Raw genomic sequence first — 25,648 nt, 5'->3', positions numbered from 1 at the left:
AGTGATATGTGATAAGTATTTTAAGGAGCTGCATTTCCCTCACATAGCCACAAGGGGAGCAAGACCTTATTGAAGGCTGCTCCACCACAGAAGGAGCCGAAGCCTTTACGTCACCCCGGCCACGCCCACTAGGCCACGCCCACTTGACGTCCTCTCTAGCGGGTGGTTTCGAACTCGAGAGGCCAGAGATCAATAGGTAGACGGCAGAGAGCCACCCCGGGCCTAAGCCCGGGGGCTCGAAGTAGATCACGGTATTTTCCTCTCACACGCGTTAGATACAATTCCCTCCGTTAAGCTTCAGTTACCATACCGAAACATGCCGACTTTATAATAAATGAAGTCAGTTAAAAGCATCCCGGGATTGGACAACTTTCTTCAAGAATATGCAACATATTGAAATTCCGTTTAGGTATTATCAAAGATACAAGTGCGTGGATTTGTTAAATAAGGTAAAATTGATGTTATGTCTTAAACAGTTGAAGTTCCGTTTGGACAAAACGTTATTACAGTTTATCACCTAGTTTAGGTCAACGGAAATGAAGACATTTTAGCAGTCTTATTTTGTAAAACACTTTCAGTCTCGTTTGTATTCGCCAACAACATCGCACTACGCATTTAATTATAGTTATTGTCATATGACCAGCATTGTTTTCCTCACGCGATAAAGGTTTGTCGATGACGACATTTAGTCATAATTCTCGGTGTCAAAAGCAACACTATTTGCAACTACTGGTGGTGGTGGTGGTTATCAGGTACTAAACTCATAAAGCAAAATTCGGCTATATAACTCAAGGTTAACCTGCAGCAACCCCGGCAAGTTCGACCACGTCGGTGGATCATCTAGAAAACACTCTTTGAGTTTGGTGTCACGTTGGTGGCATATCATGGAAAAAATAAAACTCGGTTCGCTGCGGCGACCCCGGTGAGTGCGTTGACCACGTCGGTGGTAACAACTCGGGCACTCGTGAGTATGACCACGTCGGTGGCACGTTATCTAATACTCATGGTTTGACTGCAGTAACCCCGGTGAGTGCGTTGTTCACGTCGGTGGGAACAACTCAAGCACTCGTGAGTTCGTTGCGCACGTCGGTGCGGTACAACTCAGAACTCTAGTTCGTTGCAGCAACCCCGGTGAGTGCGTTGCCCACGTCGGTGGGAACAACTCAAGCACTCGTGAGTTCGTTGCGCACGTCGGTGCGGTACAACACAGAACTCCACGTTCGCTGCAGCAACCCTGGTAGTGTGTTGACCGTCGGTGGGCACAACTCGGGCACATGCAAATTTAATTACCACGTCGGTGGCATAATATCAAACACTCAAGTGCAGGGCACTCGGAGTTCATTGAACACGTCGGTGTTCAACACGGAAGTACACAATATTTGCTGCAGCAACACCGGTGAGTGCGTGACCACGTCGGTGGCACATCAAGGGCACTCGTGATTTCGTTGACCACGTCGGTGTTCAACATAGAAGTTCACAATACTTGCTGCAACAACACCGGTGAGTGCGTGACCACGTCGGTGGCACATCAAGGGCACTCGTGAGTTCGTTGACCACGTCGGTGGTTCAACGCGAAAGCACTCGGGTCACGCAGCGACCCCGGAGAGTGAATCGACCACGGCAGTTGGTACAGCACGAAGGCACTCGTGGCTCGCTGCGTAACAGCTGCAGAGTGCTCTAAATTTTAATTGATCTCGTTTCATTTCATGTCAACTGCTTTTACGTGATTCATCGATCTCGCTGACGGTTTTAAGCTTATCGTTTTACGGTATGTATGATTGACTCTTAATATGTCGTATATTGGGTATGCCTTTTATCTTCCAGAAGCAGTATAGATCCTTGTCCACTTCTTCTACGCAGGTATGTATGGTCTCATTACCCCCTTTCGCTATTGTATTTTTGGGGTCGGCTCCGCCCCTGCCAGTCCCGGCAGGACATGCCGAGTTATCACCTATTTCCGGCGTAGGCCTACGTCCTCTTTTGGGGAAGGCTCCGCCCCTGCTAGTCCTGGCAGGATACGCCGAGTCCGCACGTCACCCTGGATCAGTGACGGGGCTCATGCCAAAGATTTACCATGCAAAATATTCCCATGTCGTTATTTAAATAAATCCTGTTCATACTTATCAGTGATCGAGTCTTTATGGGAGAAATGTTAAGCTTGCTGGTAGTTCTACCAGGAGGACTCAAATCACGCGCGGCTGGCCGCCAATCACCAGCTACCAATCACCTGCCTACACCTGCTCTATAAAGAGTAGTCTAACATATGTCTTTGCTGCTCAGGTCTTCGTTCGACGCACCTCCATCCACCCCACCACCACCAGGTCGGCCTCAGTCTACTTGTCCAGGGGAAGGCTCCGCCCCTGCTAGTCCTGGCAGGATACGCCGAGTCCGCACGTCACCCTGGATCAGTGACGGGGCTCATGCCAAAGATTTACCATGCAAAATATTCCCATGTCGTTATTTAAATAAATCCTGTTCATACTTATCAGTGATCGAGTCTTTATGGGAGAAGTAACCGCTGCTTTCTCTGTCCTTCCCATCCTAACATAGAGCTCAACTATGAACAGTATTGCAGCTGCATGGCTGCAGCATGACCCAAGTCTGAAATTTCACAAAAACATAATAAACATACTGTCTGCTCCATAATGTTATGCATTATGGAAAAGAATAGTAATAAAGCAGAGTAATAGCCTAATAATAGAATAGAAGCATAATTCATCTTTGCATAACTATGTATATCATAGAGCTCTGAACTATGTTAGCTACAAGCCCACAAAACCAAATAATAGGCAACTTACCCCGCCATACAGGTGCAATTCGCTGTGAGGACGTAGTTTTCTCGTTGGTTGATTCTAACCCAAGCCTCATACATCGTTGTCTTGTGTCCTTGTCTTTGACTAGGGAGGATTTCTGATTTCACCACACAAAACTCAGAGTCTATGTCATGGTATTTGACGTTCTGTACATGAACACAGACAACGTATTCATAAGCATCCAGTGACTTATAGGCTCGTAATTTCTCTCTGGTGTACACGCTCGGTTTCTCTATTAAGTACGTATATATATCTGGCCACTCAACCCGGTCTCACGAAAAGACGTGACACTGTCACTTTATTTAATCTATTGAAACGTGTTCAGGATCACGTATTTTCAAAATTTTCGTGTTTACAAGCACAAATTCCAAACCCATGTATTTCAATTGGAAGTATTTGTCGTGTCACCAGCACGACTTCCAAACTAAGGTTCTGTGCGGGAGCGTTCTCCCTAATGTCCCTTAAGGAGCTCCGTACAGTACATTTATTGTTAAAAATTGTGAACGATATGACAGCTTTAGGCCACCCGTTTCTACTTTCACCTTTGATTCTGAGAAATTGTGACAATTCACAGATATAGGCTATTAAATGCAGGTGCGCTGCTCAGGCAAACCGCGAAAGAAAAAAGGGTAGCTGCTTAATCTGATCTTTTTAGAATTGTATGTCTTGATGTTTTGATCTAACCATAGATCTATTGTCTTGTTTTTGGCTATGTGAATGGAAGTCCGCGTCGATGCCTCGCAAGTCCAGTGTCGCGAGCGGACGTGACATCTAGAAGTCATACCGTAAAATAATGGGTTATCACTATCCTCGGGCCGGGCCTTTGATCGAGCGTTTTTACTTTTATTTTATCATTATCATAAATTAGCCTAATCTGAGGAGAAATCTATGCCATAAACAGAAATATTATGGGTCTTTATTACACGGGTCTTCTCAATGCCGTGGAACGCTCCGTTCACTTGCATGGGTCCGGGGATATCTCGGGATTGGTTTCTTTATTAATCGAATGGGAAATGCAATAGGCCTATTTTAGGACCGAATCACCGTTGAACTTGTTTCTAAAAACATTTCTAGCGAGAAATATACTTTTTACTTGCATAATCTTTAGTCAGTGATTACGTATGATCTTTAGTTTAATAGTTATTAGGAAGATTTTATCGGCTCGCTCGCATGTTTCAATGACGTCAGGTTGCTAAGGACGCTGCTTTCGCTAAACTAGCACACATTTAATTCTTTATTTGAATCCACCAATCACATTACAAGAGACAAGATTCAAATATTTCAGAGATAAGATAAGTCATTGTTCAAGGGTACAAAAAACATCTCCTGCGCCACACTGCCAGGCTGCCTATCACTGCTGATATGGAGCAGAACTTTGCTAATTGTTTAGATTTTCTGCTGGAGAGCCCAGCCAGCCTTAACCCACTGAAAACACGGTTGTGGACATGCCCCAAGCTTCCAAAAATAAACACTATTAGCTTGCATTGGTAGCCTAGGTCCCTTAGAATTTCCAGAATGGGCTGGTATTTAAGGATTTTATCGTTGAAAGCCATTTCCATGTACAAATCAAATACACAGCCTATCTCAAGTAAGAGCACTTCCCTTCTGTCTCTGTTTAAAAACACAACATCAGGGGTATTTGGGATGTTACAAAACAAATCAATAGAGCTGTTAAACCATTCCGGCATGATGCGTGAATGTTTGTACATGGTCACATTTTCTAGAGATACTTCCTTAACATTACTGGAAATTAGATCGACAAGTCGGTCATGGCGTGCAATATACAGTCCTTTGTACATAGTACAGCCATTCACAACATGGGCAACTGATTCAAGTTGATGGCCAGAGTGCATTATACAGTGTGGATGGTGGTGTGCAGGATACCATAATGCCAGATTGTATTTGGTAGGTAGCACCTGCAGCCTAGCTTTGGCAGTGAAACAGAGGATGTCCTCCCCAACAGCAGCATTTTTGTACATGGAGTGGGAAGCAGAGTGGTCGGCAAAGTCTAGGCATGCTAGCTTTCCCTGCATTCTAAGTCCAGTCCAGTGTTGTTTGGTCTCTGTTTGTTTTATGTTGAGAAGGAATCTCCTTGCTGTTGTGTTCTGTAGTATGTGTTGTGCCTCGTTGTGATATACAGTTGCCTCTGCGGTTACAGAAGGGTCGGTGACAACTGCATCAGATGCCTGTGGTGCTGTGTGTGAGTTGTGTTGTGTCCATTCCAGTTTGACTGACATTCTGTTGCACAGATCATTTAGGTCCTGCCAGTCCGACCGAACTCCAAAGCCTGCAGCTTGTGTGTCCAGTTTCCCGCTGCTTTTCCTCCCAAAGCCTAAGAAGCTGTCCTGGCCTGCTTTGGCCAGAGGGACCTTCCTCTTCCTGAGGTCCAGCATGAGGGAAGCTCTGGCAAGCTCTCTGACAGTAGCGTCATCATTGTTGAGCATGCTGAGGAGGTGTGTCAGCCTGGTAGCAGTGTATACCCATTCCATGTTTGGGACACCCAGCCCCCCCTCTTTACGTGAGAGGAAGATGAGGTCCCGGGTAGAGTGTGAGTTCAGCCCTAGCCATTTTCGGACAGCCTGGACTGTTTTATTGTTCATGTCTTGTAAGACATTTTGCAGGATGTGAACGTTTGCAAAGAGGTGTTGAACCTTTGCAAGGGCCACCTCTCTGATAGCGTCCAGTTTCATGACTACAGGGAGTGGGGAGGAATCAATTAGATCGATTCTGTTCTTATAGGCACTACATAGCTCCTGTGCCTGCTCCCCCCACTCACCCGCAATGTTGATGTTATGGCCAAGATAGGTGTATGACTCTTGGCGTGAGTAGACCCTGATAGGCTGCCCCATTATTGTGAAGGAGGGCGGTTTGTCAGATTTGGCTTTATACCAGCGGTTGCCACCACTGCGTCGCTCATAAAGAGCTGCACACTTGGTGTGCTTCACCTCCAGCTTTGACCAGTGAAGAAATTCATCTGTTCTGGCCAGCATGTTATGTATGACACTCTCGTCTCTGGAGGACACCTCGACATCATCAGCGTAACCCTGAACAGGGTTTGGGGATCTGATATCAGGTGGTGCACACTGAACGAGCCACTTGAGCCACTGGTTAATGGCAAGGATAAAGTTCACCGCACTCCAAGGGCAGCCTGTTTTAATTCCAACCTGGAGCGGAATGGGCTCTGTGAGTTGGTGTCCACAGATTACCTGCAGAAAAGATCCCTTATATACATCCGTTATGAGGTCTGCAAAGGGCTGAGGTAGATGGATCTCCTTCAGTGCATTCAGCATAATTTTGTGGGATAGTGTTCCAAAGGCATCTCTAAAATCTAGGAATACAGTAAAAAGTTTAGATGATTCATGTTTAAAATCATCGACTCCAGTTTTAAGGCAGAACACATGCTCGTTCATACCCTGTCTGGCTATGTAAGCTTTTTGTTTGGGTGAGAGGATGCCTGTGTCCACAAGCCATGGGAGGATGCGGCCAAGCAGACATTTCATAAAGATTTTGTAGACAGTGGGAAGGAGAGAGATGTCTCTCCATGTGGATGGGTCGCTTGGAATATTGTCTTTCTTAGGTATTCTATGGATGAGGGCCCCCTTCCATGATCCTGGCACCTTTCCATTAATCAAACAGGTGTTAAATAAATATGTTAGTATTTGGGTGGACTGGGGTTTTCTGGCTTTGATGGTCTCATATGTCACCCCATCGTATCCACTGGCACTGTTATTGGGCAGGTGGGAAATAACTTTATCTACTTCTTCAAAAGTGAATTTAGCAGTGGATGGATAATAATCCGGGATAACCGTCTCCAAGCTTGTGGACCAAGGGGGCGGGGTCAGCGTTTGTATCAGGGGTGATTGACATTTGGCCATATAGTACTTATAAACGTCAGTAGTATTATTGACGGTTGGCGGGGGGGAGGGAAACATGCTATTATTTTCAATTATGTCAATAGCTTTGGACCTGCGGTGCTGCCATAGGTATGACAGTTTGTCTCTGCTTACTCTCCTTTGGCGTTTGTGGCGTTCGTCTGCTGCCCCTCTGCTGAGTGATGGTTGGATGACGTCTCTAACGAAGATCAGCTGTCTCTCAATCCAGGAAGTAATGGAAGCCGGTGTCAACTCCGTCCCACATAGCAGGAGACTCCTAGGCGGATCCGCCTTCAATCCGCCAAACCCGCGTAAGCTGCCTCATCCGTTTGGGCGCCGCCCAGAGGATCAGCTCCGCCTCCGAAAGTTCTACTGTCATACAGCGGATCCTGAGCGGACCCATGTCGGATCCCTGTACGCGGACGCGCCTTTCACAGAGGATGGCTCCGCCCACTGTCAAACAGCGGATCCTGAGCGGACCCATTTCGGATACCTGGATGCGGACGCGCCTTTCACAGAGGATGGCTCCGCCCACTTTTAACGGTTGAACTTAACAGCTATCGCAGACGCTTAAAGAACCGGAGAAGGTCAAGACATCATCGGAGATTTTCTGTGCTTTTTCGACTTTGGGCTGAATCCTCTTGACTGAGTAAGTGCATTTATTAATTGAGATATTGCGACATTCACAGTAAACATTGGCCTTTCAGTTTTCATCGTGTAGGGGCTATGCTATAATTGTATTGTAATGCCTTTGCTTGATATTGAACTAGCAGTAGAACCGAGAAGTGATTGATCATGTGAGTGTATTTGATTTAAAATGCAATAGCAATTTCGGCAGACTATGTTATGTAAGGGACAATGTATAGAACGCCGGTCATTATGGGGAAAATGAGCCCCGTGTCGGTCTGGTCTGTTTTAAGGCCCATATCCATTATCTACTCGTAGCCTATCTGCCTGGCAACGGACGATCACGTCGAATGACGTGAACATTCGCGAACCTTCTATCTAGCGATCCGTTATCTGTATTGTGCTATTTCGTCCTTGACCTGCTTTAAACACTCAGTTTACTTGCTCAATTTGATTAAACAATTAAATACAATACAAATATAAAGTAAAAACAAGTGTTATCAAGCGATCCGTTAACTGTATTATGTTATTTCGTCTTTGGCAACATGAGCGCGAATGTTTTTTGAAACCTGCCCGGCAACGGACGACGATGATGCGCCCGGTACAAATTTGGCAGCCGGTACAAATTTAGTGTGACAGTGCCCGCGTTGCCCGGGCTGCTGTCACGGGCCCGCAGTTCCAGGGCCATTCATTCATTCACGGGGCACGCGGGAGACGCGGGAGTGCCGTGGCCGCGTTGCCCACGGTTCCCGGGCCATTCATTCATTCGTTCGCGGGGCATGGCGGGAGTCGGGGGAGACGCGGGAACGCCGTGGCCACGGTGTTCCAGCAGAGTTTGGTCTATTGCCCCTTTTCCATCCTCTTTGTAATGAAATTAAGCTTCAACATTTTTCACAGTCGTTTAGACAACGGTCTGGTCTGTTTTAAGGCCCATATCCATTATCTACTCGTAGCCTATCTGCCTGGCAACGGACGATCACGTCGAATGACGTGAACATTCGCGAACCTTCTATCTAGCGATCCGTTATCTGTATTGTGCTATTTCGTCCTTGACCTGCTTTAAACACTCAGTTTACTTGCTCAATTTGATTAAACAATTAAATACAATACAAATATAAAGTAAAAACAAGTGTTATCAAGCGATCCGTTAACTGTATTATGTTATTTCGTCTTTGGCAACATGAGCGCAAATGTTTTTTGAAACCTGCCCGGCAACGGACGACGCGATCATCTGCTGACAGGCAGGTTTGGAATGGATTACGTATGGATGATGCGCCCGGTACAAATTTGGCAGCCGGTACAAATTTAGTGTGACAGTGCCCGCGTTGCCCGGGCTGCTGTCACGGGCCCGCAGTTCCAGGGCCATTCATTCATTCACGGGGCACGCGGGAGACGCGGGAGTGCCGTGGCCACGTTGCCCACGGTTCCCGGGCCATTCATTCATTCGTTCGCGGGGCACGGCGGGAGTCGGGGGAGACGCGGGAACGCCGTGGCCACGGTGTTCCAGCAGAGTTTGGTCTCATAGTGTCTATTGCCCCTTTTCCATCCTCTTTGTAATGAAAATTAAGCTTCAACAATTTTCACAGTCGTTTAGACAACGCCTGTTTGTGATTTATTATGGTAGAATTCTGGAACTTGGTCCTCATCATCTTCTATTTTGTGTTCTGCAGCTTCAACTTTTCTGCCATTGCCTCCTCTGCTGGGTTTGATTGATCAAGTAAGTCAACATTTCTGTTAATGGACACCTCGTCAGGCATTATCCCTTGCATCTTGCTCATGTTACGTTTATGATACAATTGCCTTTGGAGCACAGAAGATTTCATTGCAACCTCATTACATTCCCTCCATATTGGTTTCTGCTTCCCACTTTACTCACACAGTCACAACACATCAATGGAACTAAAGCGCCCTGATGTGGCATGAATGGTCTGCTAACAATAATGAGAATAATAATGCCTCACACATACATTTTCAAGAAGGCCATTTCATGTAGCCGAATCAAGTAGAGCATCACAAATGTTTTTTTTTGTCTAGTTTGTAGCAATGAAACAGACAACACCACTAAAGTATATTCAACAATGTATTTATTTAAAAAACAACATTAGGAGCAATGATTAGGAACATTACATTAGGAACAATGATAAATTGATTGCAACCTGTCTTTCTCAAATGTCTCTTTTAGAACAAAAATGAATAGAAAGACTCTGCCTGTCTCCTCAAACGCCTTAAGACGAAGGGCACGTGTTGACGTCCAAAAAAGGCTTCTTGACATTAGGACAGACATGACTGACATGGACATGACGGCAATGACGGCAGATTACAGAGTTCTCTCTGAGGACACTGCTCCTACCTCTTCAGCTGCAGATGCATTTGATTCACTTGACGATTTAAGTGAAGAGGACATGGATTTTGATGATGGGGATGGGACAACATGTTCAGATTCTGAACCTGATGTCCCATCAGATTCTGAACCTGATGTCCCATCCCCATCCCTTTCCGATAACATTGCCAACTGGGCAGTGAGATTTGGCATTTCAATGGTTGCCCTGACTGCGCTGTTGAGCATACTCAACATAACCCATCCCAATCTGCCCAAGGATGGTAGGACCCTTCTCAAAACAAAAGTCCACTATGATATTCAAGAGAAGGCTGGGGGGAACTACCATCACTTTGGGATCCTTTCCTCCTTAAGGAACACTTTAAATAAACACGTCAAAATACTGACAGAGGGCATGACATTGGGGCTGCAGATTAATGTAGATGGTCTGCCTTTATTTAAAAGTTCCACTTTACAGCTGTGGCCGATCCTTGGATTGCTAGTTACCGTCCCTATGAAGGAACCAGTGGTGATTGGGGCGTACTGTGGACCTAAAAAACCAAGTTCGGCCACAGAGTTCTTATCAGATTTTGTGACTGAATTAAAGGAGCTCGAGGCTGGGTTTTGCTTTGGTGATAAGAACCTCACAATTGAGCTTCACACAGTAGTGTGTGACACCCCTGCACGGGCCTTCGTGAAAAAAACAAAGGCCCATAATGCTTACCATGGGTGCGATAAGTGCCAACACCCGGGGAAGTACCAGAATCACCGCATGTCGTTCCCTGGACCAGAGCACCCCATTCGGAAGGCAACCGAATTCCGGCAGTTTTTACTGTACACTGGCCCTGTGGTGCTGGCGGGATTCTTGGACCAGAATATGTATTCTAATTTCATGCTCCTGTCAACTGCCATATCGATCTTGGTAAGCCCTCAACATCACAGCCTTGTAGACTATGCTGGCCAATTGCTGAAGTCTTTTGTTGCTCATTTTGGTGAGCTGTATGGGACAGACCAAATTGTTGACAATGTTCACTGCTTGGTCCACCTAGCAGACGAGGTGAATCGACATGGCTGTTTGGATACTTTTTCAGCGTTCCCGTATGAGAACTACCTCGGGAAAATAAAAAAACTCGTAAGAAAACCGGAGTTCCCACTAGCCCAGCTTGTCCGGCGCCTTTCAGAGGTTCAAGCTAGGAAATTGGATGTTGATGCAGACATCACTCTAAAAAGGGAGCATTTTGTGGGGCCAATTGTTGTTGGGATGGGAGTGCAGGGCCAATATGGGGAAATGAGATGTGAACGATGGACAGTAAAATTATCAACAGGGGACAATGTATTTCTGGTGGGGGAGAAAGTCTGCCTTGTCAAAAACATCATCCAAAATGATAATGGTGTGTTCATTGTATACACTGAATTTTCCCAGCAGTCGCCATTTTATACCTACCCCTTCAACTCCGACAGAATTAACATATTCGTTGTCAATCATGCATCTGATGAGCTGAAGTCGGTTGAGGTGTCAGCGCTGCGACAGAAATGTGTAGCCTTGCCGTACAGGGATGGTTTTGTGGCCATACCTCTCCTCCACTAAATACATAAGGAATAAAAAAAACAATCAGTTCAATCAATCAATCAGTTTAAACAATCAGTTCAAGTTAAAAACTAATTATATAGTTGACTACTGCCTATGAATCAGTTCAATAAATCAATCAGTTTAAACAATCAGTTCAAGTTAAAAACTCTTAATAATATGGTTGACTACTGCCTATGAATCAGTTCAATAAATCAATCAGTTTAAACAATCAGTTCAAGTTAAAAACTCTTAATAATATGGTTGACTACTGACTTCTGACTATTACTTCCATTACTTCATTACTCTTGCTGTAAGTATTTCAGAAAAGGTGGTATTTTTCCAGGTATACACTACGTGTCTTGTTTTTGTTTTATTTATTATTTTTTATTTATTATGTTTATTTTATTTTATTTTTTCCACAATGTCTTGTTTTTTAAACGATTTATGATGACTATATGCTCTGTAAGGTGACCTTGGGTGTCTTGAAAGGCGCCTCTAAATTAAATGTATAAAACACACACACACACACACACACACACACACACACACACACACACACACACACACACACACACACACACACACACACACACTCTCGTTGCGTTGTGATTGAGACCACGATGGAACCATTGGCAGCCAGCCGTTTATTCTGGTGGAATATTTAACATGGGAAATGCTCTTTGAGAACCCTCACAATGGCAGCCTCTCCCAGCCGGGGTATACGTAGACTAGCCATTTACATGGAAATAAATATCACATTAAACAAATTAATATTTGAATGGGCGTTTGGTGACATACCTGGTGGAATAGTTAACATGGGAAATGCTCTTTGAGAACCCTCACAATGGCAGCCTAACATGAGAGAAAGACAAGCTGAAGTACACATTCTTGGCGCAGTCCACGCTAGCTAAGTAGCTACGACCAAAGCACATGGTAGCCAAGCTAGCGATCCTAAGCCTAAAGTCCATTTAAATGTAATAACCGATTCCAAGGAACACAATATATATATGTACAAGCAACCAAGTATTAATACAGTATTATGTACATTTAGACTCCCGTAATACATCGCCAAAGTGTGGATTCATATTTAACTGCTCTGACTACCTACCTCTCCCAGCCGGGGTATACGTAGACTGAGGAGAGGAGGCAGCAACGTACAATACAACCCCCGCATTCCGCTAGGGGGAGCTCTAGCACTCCAACCAAGGCTCCCACTACCACAGCCAGCGCAAGGATCTCGCTGGCAATGGCAAGTGGGAAGCATTAACCCTGCTACACATGACAAATAATTTTTCTTTCTTTCTACATTAAGGATGAGTTTTCATCTCATTAAGTTTGCCGACGGGGACATTGCTGTGGTCCCGGAAAATTGGTGTGATGACGGGATGGTGTACTGGCCAAAATATAAAAACACCGAACGTGCCAAAAGGGCAGCGGCCAACAGTGAGACACCAGAGTCAAACTGGCCAAAATATGACATCATGGTCATCAGAACTTGTGGTATGCCAATTCATAAAACTGTAGTTTAAAGAAAATGTGATGGTTTCTTCTCCTTCTGCTTGGAATAACATATTCTGTCTATGTTGTGAAAATTGTCTTGCATTGTTTAAAATGTTCCTTTAATTTGTGGTATGAGCAGCAGTGCTGAGTATGTAGGTTGCGCCCAAGAATAATGTACCAAACAGCACTCTGCCATTGAGTCTCTGACTCTGACTCTCAGCGCTCTGCCATTGTCCCTGATTGGCATCGCCTGGGAATACCAAAAGCTCAAACTAAGAGTCAATGGCAGAATGCTGTTTGGCACATTTTTCTTGGGCGCAACCTACCCATTCAGCTCTGCTGCTCAAACCACAAATACATGTTCCTTACAAATGTGGCATCATTTAAAAGGGGAGGTTTCAGGCTTTCCAACGATGTAAGTTTTCTTGCTAAAAAGCATTGTTATAGCAATGAAAATATCAACCAAACACAAGTTTGCTTACTTTTTGTGCCTAGTTTACGTATCTTTAGTAATAATATTGCAGCTAATTTCAACCTTATGATCATTTTAACATATTCAATTTTAGACAACTACAAAGATGCCTGTAGGCTAATGGAGAAGTACCAGACGGGCTGCAACACCACTGATCTTCAGTCTGAGGCAGAGGAGGAGTGTGGGCTGCCAGATAAACGACCAAGGAAGGCAGTGTAAGTGTGTTCTGTCTTGTTTATGTTTTTGTATTGATAGGAAGGATATTTCCCGTAGCATTCAAAAATAGACCAGATAGGTTTGTGCTATACTGTATGTATATTTGGCAATTTTGGGATTGCAGTTACCCCAATAATAATATAATATGGTTATTTAACAGGCATCACTTTGGGGACTCTGATGAGAGTGAAGATGGTGGCCAATTGCACTGGCAGAGTAAGGGATAATCTCCTGCCATCAGAAATAACATAATCATAACTTTAATATTAAGATATGGTTAACATTCTTAGTGCTAAAGATAATCACCTCACCTTGTATCCATTCCTCCAGCTCCAACATCTCGCCGAGGGCCAGGCAGCAGCAGCAGAGTCTCTCCTCGACTTGAGGAAAACTGTCTAGGTAAAGACTGATCTCCGAAATAATATTGAATACAGTGGTCCCATCTATATTAACACAGCAATGGTCACTCTGTTTCAAATCAACAGATTGCAACTGCATTACCATCTTAGATTTTCTGCATACTCCACTGAAATTGTAACTTTTTTTTTTTGTAAAAATATCTAAATGTCAGCCACATATTTTGTCAATTAAAAACATCTGCACTCATGCAATATTTATCATTCATCAATACCAAATTGTATTGAAATACATCGTCAATCCATTCATGGGATTTAAATAGGTAGTGCATTCCAAAATGTTGCAACATACAAATGAATGCACAACCAGAGCATGACCAGAGATTTTTCGTTTGCAATTGTTTGGTCCTCTAGCTGACAGTCTACCATGGTTAACAAATCACAATAATTTAATAACAATTTCCTTCCCTTAGCACCTCACCATGGGGCAGGACCGCAACAACCGTTGCCAAAACAACTCCGGAGAGTTACTCAAGGTAAGGACTGATCTCTGAAATATTAGTGAATAGAACGGTCCCATGTGTATTATCAGTCATGATTAACAGATGACTGATTTAATACAATTCTTTCCCCCTCTGGGCCAGGAACGGCAGTCCCTCCTCTTCTCCCTCCACCCCCTCCACCCCCGACATCAACCCTGAGCCTGCGGCCAACAGAGGAGCCTTCTTCAATCCCCGCCATCGGACCAACATGGCGAGGGGGAAGAATGAATGAGTCCATTCCCTGCTCTGGTAAGCAATAACTGGCAAATACTTGAGGGTCATTCTATGCTACAGATTTTGGAAGAAATTATAACAACTCTCACATATTTTCTTCAAACTTTATCAATAACTAATGTCAGTATTGTGAGTAATGAGGATAAGCACTGAAACGTGATGTATTTCACACACTACATTTGAGCTATATTTCATGTTTGTCATCAGTGGCTGAAGTCCACATCCTCAACCTGCTGGAGACGATTAAAACGCAGCAAGACCAGCTTGTGGCAAAGGTCAACTACCTCTGCAGCAGGATGAACAGCACCCCGGGGCCAGAAGTTGAGATGCCTGATAATATTAATCTCCCGTTGGAACACCTGGAGGCAGTGGAGGCATTTGAGGTGTTTTTAAAAGAACCCTCAAACCACCCAGCTCGACAGAGAATAGTGAGTCTTCTTAATATGAATGGTCCATGCTATAATGCTATTAGGTATATTGATTGTCCATGATTATTGCAAGTATTCTACAGGGACGCTGGAAGTGGGGGGGCTGGGGGGGCTGCAGCCCCCCCATCCCCCGGCGAGAGGCTGAATGTGAAATTCAAAAACCTCCGCGGAAATAAATAAATAGTCCAATAGTCAAATGAGTCAGAAAAGAATTTCGGATTTTTTCAAAGATCCTGTGGGTCATGGTTCCACCAAAAGGCAAAACACTACTACGAATGTAGAATGTGTCAGCATTCAAGTGTCTTTACCATCAAAGGATCATCACCCCCCAATCAGACCGGAGGAGGAGAGCTTGGAGGAGGAGAGCTTGGATGAGCCGGCGATGCTAACTGCTGCGGCGCCGTCGGTTGATTCTGTTGCTGCTACTAGCGGCGGGGAAGCTAGCACTAGCTACAGTCTGATAGAGGAGCCTTTTCAGCCAAAATATTTTTCGTTCCCAGCCAGGCGTTTTGCCAATGAAAACTTCTCCAGATCTTTCAAGGCAGGGTGGTTTTCGAAATGGCCATGGATTCATTATCTGAAAGACACTGACAGAGCTGTGTGTTTTGTGTGCTGTTCGGCGATGGAGAAGAAACTGATAAGTGCAGAAAGAATGAGGGAGGGGGTGTTTATGAAGGGGGGGTTTGGCAATTGGCGAAAAGCAGGGGACAAATTTCGGGAACATGAGAAATCCAGTTTCCACTTGGAGGTAGTCAGCAAGCTGTCAGCGTTAAAACAAACGCCTATCAACGCGCTCCTCTCACAGGCTATCGCCAAGGACCAGGTGACTGCCCAGACTGTTCTGGAGCTGGCGTTTCGTTCCATCAAGTTTCTAGCTCGTCAGGGGTTGCCGCTGAGAGGACAAGAACATCGGGATGGCACATTTTGGCAGATGATGTTAGAGAGGACGTACGACCTGCCTGCTGCTCGTGAGTGGCTTCTCCGGAGGGACAACTGGATGGGGGACAACATCCAAAATGAAATCATTGAGCGTCTTGCCCATGCCGTTCAGCGCGTTGTGGTGAGAGAGGCTTTTGGTTCCCCATACTATGGGCTAATTGCTGATGGAACCACTGATATAACAGCGAAAGAACAGTTCTCTTGTCACTTGTTTTACACAGATGACAATTTTATCCAGCACAGTCGGTTTCTTGGTTACTATAACGCGCCCGACACCACAGCAGAAACTCTTTTTGTGTGCATCAAAGACGTGTTTTTGCGTCTCAACCTTCCGTTAGAGAAGCTGAAGGGATATTGTTTTGATGGCGCAAGCAATATGTCCGGACGATTTTCTGGAGTGCAAGCAAGACTTGGAGAGGTATGTCAGGGATCGTTGTTTGTGCATTGCTGCAATCACTCCCTTGACCTGGCACTCCAGGAGGCTCTTCAGTTCGTCCAGAGCGCAGCCAACATAATCAGGGAATCCAACAAGCGACGGACAACTTTTGAGTCCTGTTTCGGTGATGAGGATGCGAGATGTAACATCCTTGGACTGTGTCCTACGCGGTGGTGCGTGAGAGCCCTTGCAGTATCCAGGATAATCTGTGCATTTGGCCCACTTCTCAAAACCCTACAAACACTCCAGCAAGATGTTCGCGGCGAAATGAAGGCAAAGATATCGGGGCTACTGAAACAAGCCAAAAAGGGAAAGACCATGTTTGGTCTTCTTTGCTCCGAGGCCCTCTTCACTCCTTGCGAAGCTGTGGCTAAAGTGCTTCAAGCTGAGAAGGCCACAGCTGCTGGAGCGCTGGAATGCATAAAAACGCTGAGTGAGCGCATACAGGCCCTGCGCAACGATAATGCTGTGGAGGAGCTGCTGAATAAGACCAACGCATCAGCAGCTAAATACGATCTGAAGATGCCTGACCCAACCACCAACCGGATCACGAAAACTCCATCCAGATACCGTGACACAAGGCAGACTGAAGATGCTGTTACTTCAAAGGGAGCGGCATCATGGAAAATGCAGTTTTTTGAGGCACTGGACCTTGTCCATGCTGAAATAGAGCGCCGATTTGACCAGAGTGGCATGACAACTGCCGCACTAAGGGAAGCAACTTTGCTTTCTGCCACAAACGGGATGGTTGGAACAGAAGAAGACCTGGTCTCTCTCAAGCTGCCGGGTAATATTGATGTGCCTGGTCTGCATATGCAACTTCGGATGCTGGTGGGGCTTACACGGCAGGAGAAATTTGGAACGCTCTATGACCTCGCCACTTTCATGTCTTCCCTGCACGCCCAAACAAGAGGTCTTTTCAAGGACGTAGGAAATCTACTCCATCTCGCTCTTTCCTTGCCCATCTCCGTGGCCTCATCAGAGAGGTCATTCTCTGCACTGCGCCGCTTGAAGACCTGGCTGCGCAACACCGTCGTACAGAGAAGACTCACTCACCTGGCCCTTCTACATATGCACCAGGATATTCTGGATACACTGGACGTCCCTGCTCTGATGACGGAATTCATCAGCACCACCCCAGAACGAAAGACCACCTTTGGAGTCATACCATCTACTTAAGGTAAGAAAATGTCTTTTAACTGCATATCGGTGTGGGCCCTTGATTAGCGATATCAGATGGTTGGTTTGTGTTCTCATTATGTAGTGGCCGTGCAGCTGGATTAGTTGGGAAAAAAAAAAGTTGTTGTTAGACCTTTTGGCTAATAGTACTAATTTACTTCTTTTTTGTGTGTGTTCTTCTGTAGTTCTTTGAATGGGAGCAAGAGGAGGATGGTTTGTGCGTGCGTTTGCTTCGGAGTTCGGAGGAAGGAGTTTTTTTTCTTAACGTTAAATCAAAATCAGTTAGCCTCATCTAGGCTGTTATTTGTTCATAACACTGTAATGCATACTATCAGTACCTTGTGCGTGTAATTAAATATTTGAGGTCTTAATTAAAGACATTCTGAGAAATACTTGCATTTCATGTGTGATTCAATGAAGCACATTCACAAGTTGGCCTTATGGTGTATTTCTAAAACCTCTGGTCTAATACAGGTCGGTTGTGATGACATCTCATTATAGCCTTTATCACATGATTACTAGGCATATAAATAACCAAGTGTAACACCCTATCGAGAACGTTATTTATTTATGTTTGACCTTTCGCATTATGACATCATCGGAACGTTTCTCAGCCCCCCCAACTGTGAATTACTTCCAGCGTCCCTGGTATTCTATTGAAGCAGCACTGAACAGGCCTGTCCTGAACCCCCTTTTCCCAGATTGTGTCAGTGAGCGGCAGTCTACCTGGTATGACATTGTGTGTAAGGTGGCACATGTCCATGAGAGTGTGAGCCAAGTACATGTTTAGAAAAAGAAAAATTCAAGGGAACAGGATTTTTTTCTTGGGAGCAACTAGTACAAATATAGACGTTTTTGTTTTTCTACATTTCGGGATGCATAAGCTTAGAATTGTTTACCTTGCTGATATCTAAAAAAATATATATATATTTGCCTTTTAGATTGCTTCTTTGGCCACAATTGGAGGCCATGATTTGAAGAGGGTGACTTGGAACATTCTAGGCCGGCTTTACACAGACGACGTGTCCCACCAGATCAACTGGAAAGGTGTGAACACCAAAAAGGCCTTCAGCCAGATGTCGGCAAAGAGCTTGCTTTTCAGTAAGTATATAATTCAAAGTAATATTGATTGTCTGTGGCGTTGTGTAGCATTATGTAGACAGTGGCGTGAAGTGTAGCAAGGCGGTGTCACGTTAAAATTGTACCGGGGGCGAAAATTTTACCGGCCTACGTCATCAGTTGTTTACATCTTGACAACCTGCCTGGCAACAGACGACGCGATCGTCTGTTGCCGGGCAGGTTGCAAAAAACATTCGGCTCCTGTTTCCAAAAGACGAAGTAACATAATACAGATAACGGATCGCTAGATAAAACTTGTTTTTACTTTATATTTGTATTGTATTTAATTGTTTAATCGAATAGCGGAAACGGGCGATCGCGTCAAATGACGTAGGAAGGTTCTCGTACATTCCTACGCCGCCGCCGGTGTGGGGGGTGTAGGCCTACATAGAAATGTTCTGTTTTGAGGCGTGCCGTTCGGCAGCGGTGTGTTTTGGATTTAGTCTTCTTCAAATAGAATGTAGCCTACAGTATCTGTTGGACCCTACAAAATTCAAAACATTACAAAACCACCCCGATTTAGTGATGTTGCTAGGTACGCGTCCTGCGTCCCTGACGCATTAAAATCTGAAAGGACGCACTAAACTCACTATCCATGCGTCCCGGGGACGCATCTCATTTTCCCCATGAAAAACGATACATTGTGAACATTAAACAACTCGTGTTTAATCACAGTAACTGGCCAAAGAAACCTTCTTGTGAGCAGACCGGACAAGCGCTGTTTCAACCCTCTGCGCATCTACTCGGCGCAGACGTGATCCCCTGTACAAAGTATCGCGACATGCTAATTTAGCCGCTACCAAAACAACTAGCTCGTCACCGCTGATTTCATTTCAACAATTGAAAATACGAACTTCATAGTAAATAAACCCACGTTTCCACTGCTCACTCGTTTCCACTGCTCACTCGTTTCCGCTGTGCTCATTCGTGTCGATTATGTTGTAACGTTTAGGGGACGTGCTGTAATGAAATAAATGAATCCGGTGGTGGTGATGAACACTACATTGAACGGCAGCCGCCATATTGTTATGCCCAAACGGCGCCTGCGCATACATCGCGCATTCCACATTTTGAACATACTGTAACGACCTCGCCGGTGACATAATCATGTCGAGTCATTAGTTGAAGGTAGTTTTAATGGACCAAAAACCAGGTCACAGAAACCCGTAACATTGTAACAACATTGTAACCAACAGCTGCCAAACCGGACCCAAACAAACCCCGGTTACCCCGGCAACACGGTCTCACTCGCGTGCAGGCCCCCACCCTCCTGTTCTTCCAAGGCCCTCCCCCAGCTGACCTAATGATTTTTTGTCATTAGGTGACAAGAAGAACATTACGCTGATTGACAAGAAGAACATTACAATACATGCACATAGAACAACTGGCATAACGGACAACGAAATATAATGTAACACATAACACACAAACTATTTAACTGTCCCAGGGTCGCTACAATACATTGATATATCCGTTTATTATAATCATATCATACACCATCAAGGAGTTTAACACTATTCATTTAATTTAAGAAATAGAATAATAATAAAAAAGAAACACATTTTTTAAACTGGGGAGTCGGGACCCATTGAATTTCTCAGGGACCCACCCAACTCGCCACCTGTGGGTCCCGGGGACTCACTACATTGAAAACCTATCAACATCACAATATATGTGCTCTGGGGCCTCATTACAGAAAAAATCCTAACTTCTCATCCTAATTTAAGTTAGGGACTCAAAGATAGGAAAACTCCTAACTTCCTATTACAGAAGCAGTTCCTAACCTGTTGGCCGTTTCCTATCTTATCTTTAGCCACCTATCTTATCTTAACTTAGGTGATCCTAACTGTTCTTTCAATCTGATTTTTCGATCGGCAATCGTCAGGTGATGTCTGGTTCTGCACATAATGCGCACGAGATTGATATAAGGCTTAATAATAACGGCAATAATAACGGCAAGCTTCTTCTAGCAGTGGTACGGTCATGGCGGGGATTGCTACGGAAAACAAGAAGAGGAGGGGTTTTAACTTTACAAACGACGAGATGGAGGCATTAGTTCAGGCGGTGGACGAAAGGAAAAGTATTTTATTCGGCAAATTTTCCCCAAATGTAACGTCGCGGATCAAAGCAAACAAATGGCTAGAGGTGTCGGACGCTGTCTCAGCGGTTTGTGGGGTACTGAGGACGGTGGACGGTGTAAAGAAAAAGTGGTCGACCATAGCGAGTGACGCCAAGACCAGAGGGACGCTACAGAAGAGGGACCAGGCAAAGACGGGGGCTGGTATGCCAGAAGTGAAGCCTATAACCATGCTAGAGGAGAAGATCCTGGCCACCATGGGTGAAGTTTACACCCAAGGTAAGTTCAGCTCAACGCTTCTATCTATCTAGTTTAGCAACCGCGGATTATGTTTAAATTTGACTTCACCAATACATAAGGCAAGAACGCTGGTGCGAAGGTTAGATTTTGGCAAACCTAACGAGTGGACCACAGATTCACAGAATTTGTATAAACTAGTGTCAGTGTCCACATTTTGGGGGCGGTGTACTGCTAGTGCTACGGTGTAGCAACTAACGGTTAATCTAAAATGTACAACTAGACGCGCTATCGATAAGTGATTTTGAGGAGTGGCTCCATAGTAACCCTAACTAGAATAGGGCGACCAGACGTCCCCGATTTTAATTGCCTGTCCCATTGGATATTTCAATCACATTAATATCCAAACTGGAATGTCCCCGGTGTTTCTGCCTCATCGGGACCATGGCCTCGTTTTGATTTCTGACGTCTCACTTCAAACTAGAAGCTATATAGACAAAGATAGTTGTTGAACTACAAAATACAGAATATGGACCAGTAAACAGCAAAAGAAAAGCCAACCCCCCTAACATGAAATCATTTGTGTGTAGGCATTTCAACCGGCACAGAGGTTGGCCTGCCTGAGGAGATCCTTGAGAACGTCAGTGCCGAGGTGTCTGATTCAACTGAGGTCATACTGACGTTGATGGAAGCAGAGTGTGACAGCAGGACTCTGCCAACAGCAATAATTATCCCATCACCTGGCAAGTTGATGCTCACTGTTTAAATAAATATGAGGTGCATTTTTACAACGACGCTGTCTCAACTGTAGCTACTCCATTTATGAACAGTTGAGGTTTATAATAGGAAGGCTACTGTTCAAGGAAAATTGTCTTGATTCACAGTTTAAATTCTTCTTTACAGCTAAAAAGAAGAAACACATTAGCCTACAAGAGGAGCTTCTGGAGTTGGAGAAGGAGAAGCTGTTGGTGATGCGAGAGACACTAAATGTTGAGAAGGAGAGACTGAAATTGGATAAAGAAAAATTTGAATTCATGAAGCAGTATTTTATTTACAACGGGAACAATATTGTGAATTTATTTGAACAATGAAATGAAATAATTTGTACACTTATTTAAATTTGATTGAGTTAAACTGTTAATTTATTTTTTATATTGTTGAATTAAATATTTTACATCAAATTCGTATGTTTTCTTTTTAATTATCTTATCTAAAATAATGTGCAATCAGGTTGTTTCTGGCAGTTCTACCAGTCTGTGCACCATCATGTATGCCATCATGGCCTTCCTCCTCATCTTCAACCATGGCCGGGACGTCCTCAGGGTCCGGGAGATTAGCAATCCTGCATATGTTGTGCAACACAGCAGTGGCCTTCACGAACATCACTGCTCTCTCCGGGGAATATTGAAGATATCCCCCGCTCATATCATGGCATCTCCATCTACAACATCAAAAGTTAATCAGTTTGTTTGCTTACAATGCTTTACTTATCTCCTTTTTTGGTGTGATGTTATAGTCCATATTAATATTATTAAATCATTTTAAATAAATACATTTGCTACATTGCTTTTGAAGTATATAGTGTAACACTATCTTCTTAGGGGTTACGACACACTCCTTATCTACGCTATTGAATGCACCAAAGCAGTATATGTCTCACCTTCCTTTCCATATACCATATAGCCTCTCCTGACGGCTACGGCACCTTTTGTGTGCCACATTGTACCTGCTCTCTGCTTCCGTTTGCTCGTTCATGACTGGTGTCATTAGGTAGGGTTTCAAGGGATATCCCGAGTCCCCCAAAAGCCATCCACTTCCCCTGCCCTCACTCAGGTATGCATTGATATCACTGTAAATGCACATATTGAATATATTAATTTATTATTTGAGTGAAGCCTAATAATAAAGCAGGTAAAACAATTATTTATGTTAGTGTCTATGGGACCCACCTGGTGTTGAATATGAAAGAGTCGTGGGTGGATCCAGGCCACTTTGCCAACAAATGCCGTCTAACCATATTTTGGTCCCCTATGGCCTGAACATTGATGGCATGGTATCCCTTACGGCACACATAAGCCGGCTCAGTTGGGCCACTCGGAGCTTTGATGGGGAAAAGTGACCCATCTATAAGCCCAATTACCCCTGGCATCCCACTCTGACTTAAAAAAGCCTCCTTAATCTGCTGCAGCTCTTCTCCACGAGGAAACTGAATGTATTTCGTTGCAAGATTGCAGATGGCATTGGTGACCTCCCTGAGATTGCGTGAAATACATGGCTGTGAAACCGAAGACAGGCTTGCAACCTCAGTCTGGAAGTCCCCCTTGGCAAAAAAACGTAGAGCATTGGTTACCTGCACAACCACTGGCAAGGCTCCATGTCTCCTTGTAGGCCTCTCCAGAGCAGGACGTAATTCTTCCACCAAATTCAAAATTAACTGTCTTGGCAGGCGATAAAGGGATATTAAAATATGGTCCGGAAAATGTAACGCGTCATTATGCGGTCTCAGTAGCCTTTCAGTCATCAAGTTTCTGTTGTCATGTTCGTCCTCGTCTTCATTGTCACACAGCAGACCCACTAGCAGTGCTGCTGCCATTTTTCTGTTATTTCAGTTACTGACAGTTATTTTGAACTTAGGACAGGGTGTATGGCCACCTAACTTAGGGAGCCTAATTTAAGAAATTCCTAACTTAGGATAGTTCTGTAATGGTTAAATTCCTATCTTAAAATAAGATAGGATTTCTTCCTAAGTTAAGTTAGGAAACCTCCTTCTGTAATATCAAAACCCCTAAATGCCTTCCTATCTCAAGATAGGATAGGATTTCAGAGTTAGGAAGTTTCTGTAATGAGGCCCCTGATCAGGGAAACATTTAATACAACTGATATTGTTTGAACATTTTGGATGTCCTTTTAATCATGGCACACCTTGCCCTGATCACAAATTCTTAATTTACCCAAATTCTTAGTTTACCCACCTCTTATTTTGATCCCCACAACCTTCATAACTTTTTTGCACCTCGTAATTTTTTTAATTATTATTATTTAATCTCCTTACCTATTGTATTGTGTTAGCCTACTTGGCTTTGAATGCTACATACCATAAACATAAACATATTTGTCTGATTTCAGGTGCTGTGAGGAAAAACTCCCTCACAAAGTCCGTCACCGATGCGGAGGTCACAAAGCACACCATCAGGTGGTTTAACCTGGCCATGGATCGGGCGACAAAGAGACGAGGAGGTGTCCGTCCCCCGACATGTCCCTCACAGCCGTAGTGAAGCCGTAATGAAGCAGTTGAGAACATAATGAATAAAAAAATTACTCAAATTATTGAACGTTTGATTCTTGTTGTTAACCAGTTTTTAATTTTCTGATATTTTAGCTGTGCATTGCACAACATTTTATTGAATTTCATTGAAGATGTAGCCTAATATATAAAATGTATGCACTATAGGCCGGTAAAGCACTAAATTAGTTTCTGACCACAAAATGAATGTAGCCACATTCATTTAACAGGTTAGCAAAAACAGAATAGGCTATAACCGGTATCTTTCCATAAATGTCCATTTTCCATTGAGAAGTTATTACTTTTGTACAGTAAACTGATGTTTTGAATTGAACCTTTTCTGTTAGGCCTATTGTATTGTAAGGTTGAAAATATGCAATGCAGATTTAAGCTTTAGGGCTATATTGCTGTAGTAGGCCTAGTTCTAGCGATAGTTTTTAGTTTTATCAAATAGTTTAGTTTATCCTATTTTATCCTACACGAGAACAGAAGGGATTTTGGAAGGACAAACGGATCCGGGCCGGATGAGCCACGATTTGTATGAGTCCGTTGTGGGTCCGTTGTGGGTCCGTTGTGGGTCCGTTGTGGGTCCGTTGTGGGTCCGCGACGGATATATGTATCAATTTACGGGTCCCGAACGTACCCGTCGCGGAGGTAAGGTTTTAGTCGTGGATGCGGAGCGGAGGCAGCGCGGAGCCACGGCGGGTCCGCGACAGGGACGCTGGAAGTGGGGGGGCTGGGGGGGCTGCAGCCCCCCCTGGTGGCGAGAGGCTGAATGTGAAATGCAAAAACCCCCGTGGAAATAAATACATAAATATATCAGACTATTATTATACTATTGTCATTTTATTGACATAACTCAAACATATAGATATCACAAGCAGTACAAAAAAAATTAAACTCTCACCCCCCCCCCCCCCCCTCTCAGCCCCCCCAACTGTGAATTACTTCCAGCGTCCCTGGTCCGCGATCCACCTCCGTGGCGGATCCAACGCGGCGTGCAAGTGGACCCCGATACGGGTCCGTTTCGCGGGCCCGTTCCGGAAGCCGCGATACCTCCGCGGCGGATCCGGCGCGGAGTACTTTTGCTATGTGGGGTTGGATGTTTATCGCTCAATGGAAATTTCTTTAGAATCCGTGTTGCGTATTTCAGGAGTGGTAATCCGAACTCCTTCCCGTTGATATTTCCTGTGCGGAATATTCCATTTTGGAAGAATACTCCGGTTAGGATGGATGCCACTTTACTCCACTTCGCTGGATCGCCGGAGCAGGCAAAGTGCGCTCTTTCTTGGAGTAGTTTGGTATCCAATGATTTCCTGAATTGTCTTTCATGAATCTCGAACATTGTCCATTCATGGCATTGAAGTTGGCGCACGTAGTTGTTAAAATCCACAGGGAGGTCTTCACCGTCCGATGGCGGTTGCGGGGCGG

The 25,648-nt window shown here is 44.5% G+C and overlaps 2 protein-coding genes and 1 long non-coding RNA gene across 3 annotated transcripts; all 3 read left to right on the top strand.

The window, feature by feature from the left end:
- Positions 1-6,948: 6,948 nt before the first annotated feature.
- LOC132461132 (uncharacterized) lies at positions 6,949-12,331 on the top strand. Its single transcript, XM_060056178.1, has 3 exons — positions 6,949-7,334; positions 8,983-10,437; positions 12,317-12,331. The coding sequence occupies exons 2-3, from the start codon at positions 9,502-9,504 to the stop codon at positions 12,329-12,331; spliced, it is 951 nt and encodes a 316-aa protein (XP_059912161.1). The 5' UTR covers positions 6,949-7,334; positions 8,983-9,501.
- On the top strand, positions 11,807-15,010 carry LOC132461131 (uncharacterized). Its single transcript, XM_060056177.1, has 7 exons — positions 11,807-12,699; positions 13,266-13,386; positions 13,548-13,603; positions 13,718-13,786; positions 14,217-14,279; positions 14,388-14,534; positions 14,727-15,010. The coding sequence occupies exons 1-7, from the start codon at positions 12,513-12,515 to the stop codon at positions 15,008-15,010; spliced, it is 927 nt and encodes a 308-aa protein (XP_059912160.1). The 5' UTR covers positions 11,807-12,512.
- Positions 15,011-18,448: 3,438 nt separating this feature from the next.
- LOC132460779 (uncharacterized) lies at positions 18,449-24,261 on the top strand. The gene is made up of 2 exons (XR_009526435.1): positions 18,449-18,602; positions 24,061-24,261. It is a non-coding gene; the product is annotated as an uncharacterized LOC132460779 (long non-coding RNA).
- Positions 24,262-25,648: the final 1,387 nt, after the last annotated feature.

This window comes from Gadus macrocephalus, chromosome 7 (genome assembly GCF_031168955.1).
Source record: "Gadus macrocephalus chromosome 7, ASM3116895v1".
NCBI lineage: Eukaryota > Metazoa > Chordata > Actinopteri > Gadiformes > Gadidae > Gadus > Gadus macrocephalus.
This window is presented reverse-complemented; position numbering and strand designations above follow the sequence as displayed.

Excerpts from the sequence above, each read along its gene's own strand:
- LOC132461132 (XM_060056178.1), top strand. The coding sequence starts at position 9,502 with ATGAATAGAAAGACTCTGCCTGTCTCCTCAAACGCCTTAAGACGAAGG.
- LOC132461131 (XM_060056177.1), top strand. The coding sequence starts at position 12,513 with ATGAGTTTTCATCTCATTAAGTTTGCCGACGGGGACATTGCTGTGGTC. Across the intron at positions 13,604-13,717 it reads TGGCCAATTGCACTGGCAGA|CTCCAACATCTCGCCGAGGG; the intron begins GTAAGGGATAAT and ends CCATTCCTCCAG. Across the intron at positions 14,280-14,387 it reads ACTCCGGAGAGTTACTCAAG|GAACGGCAGTCCCTCCTCTT; the intron begins GTAAGGACTGAT and ends CCTCTGGGCCAG.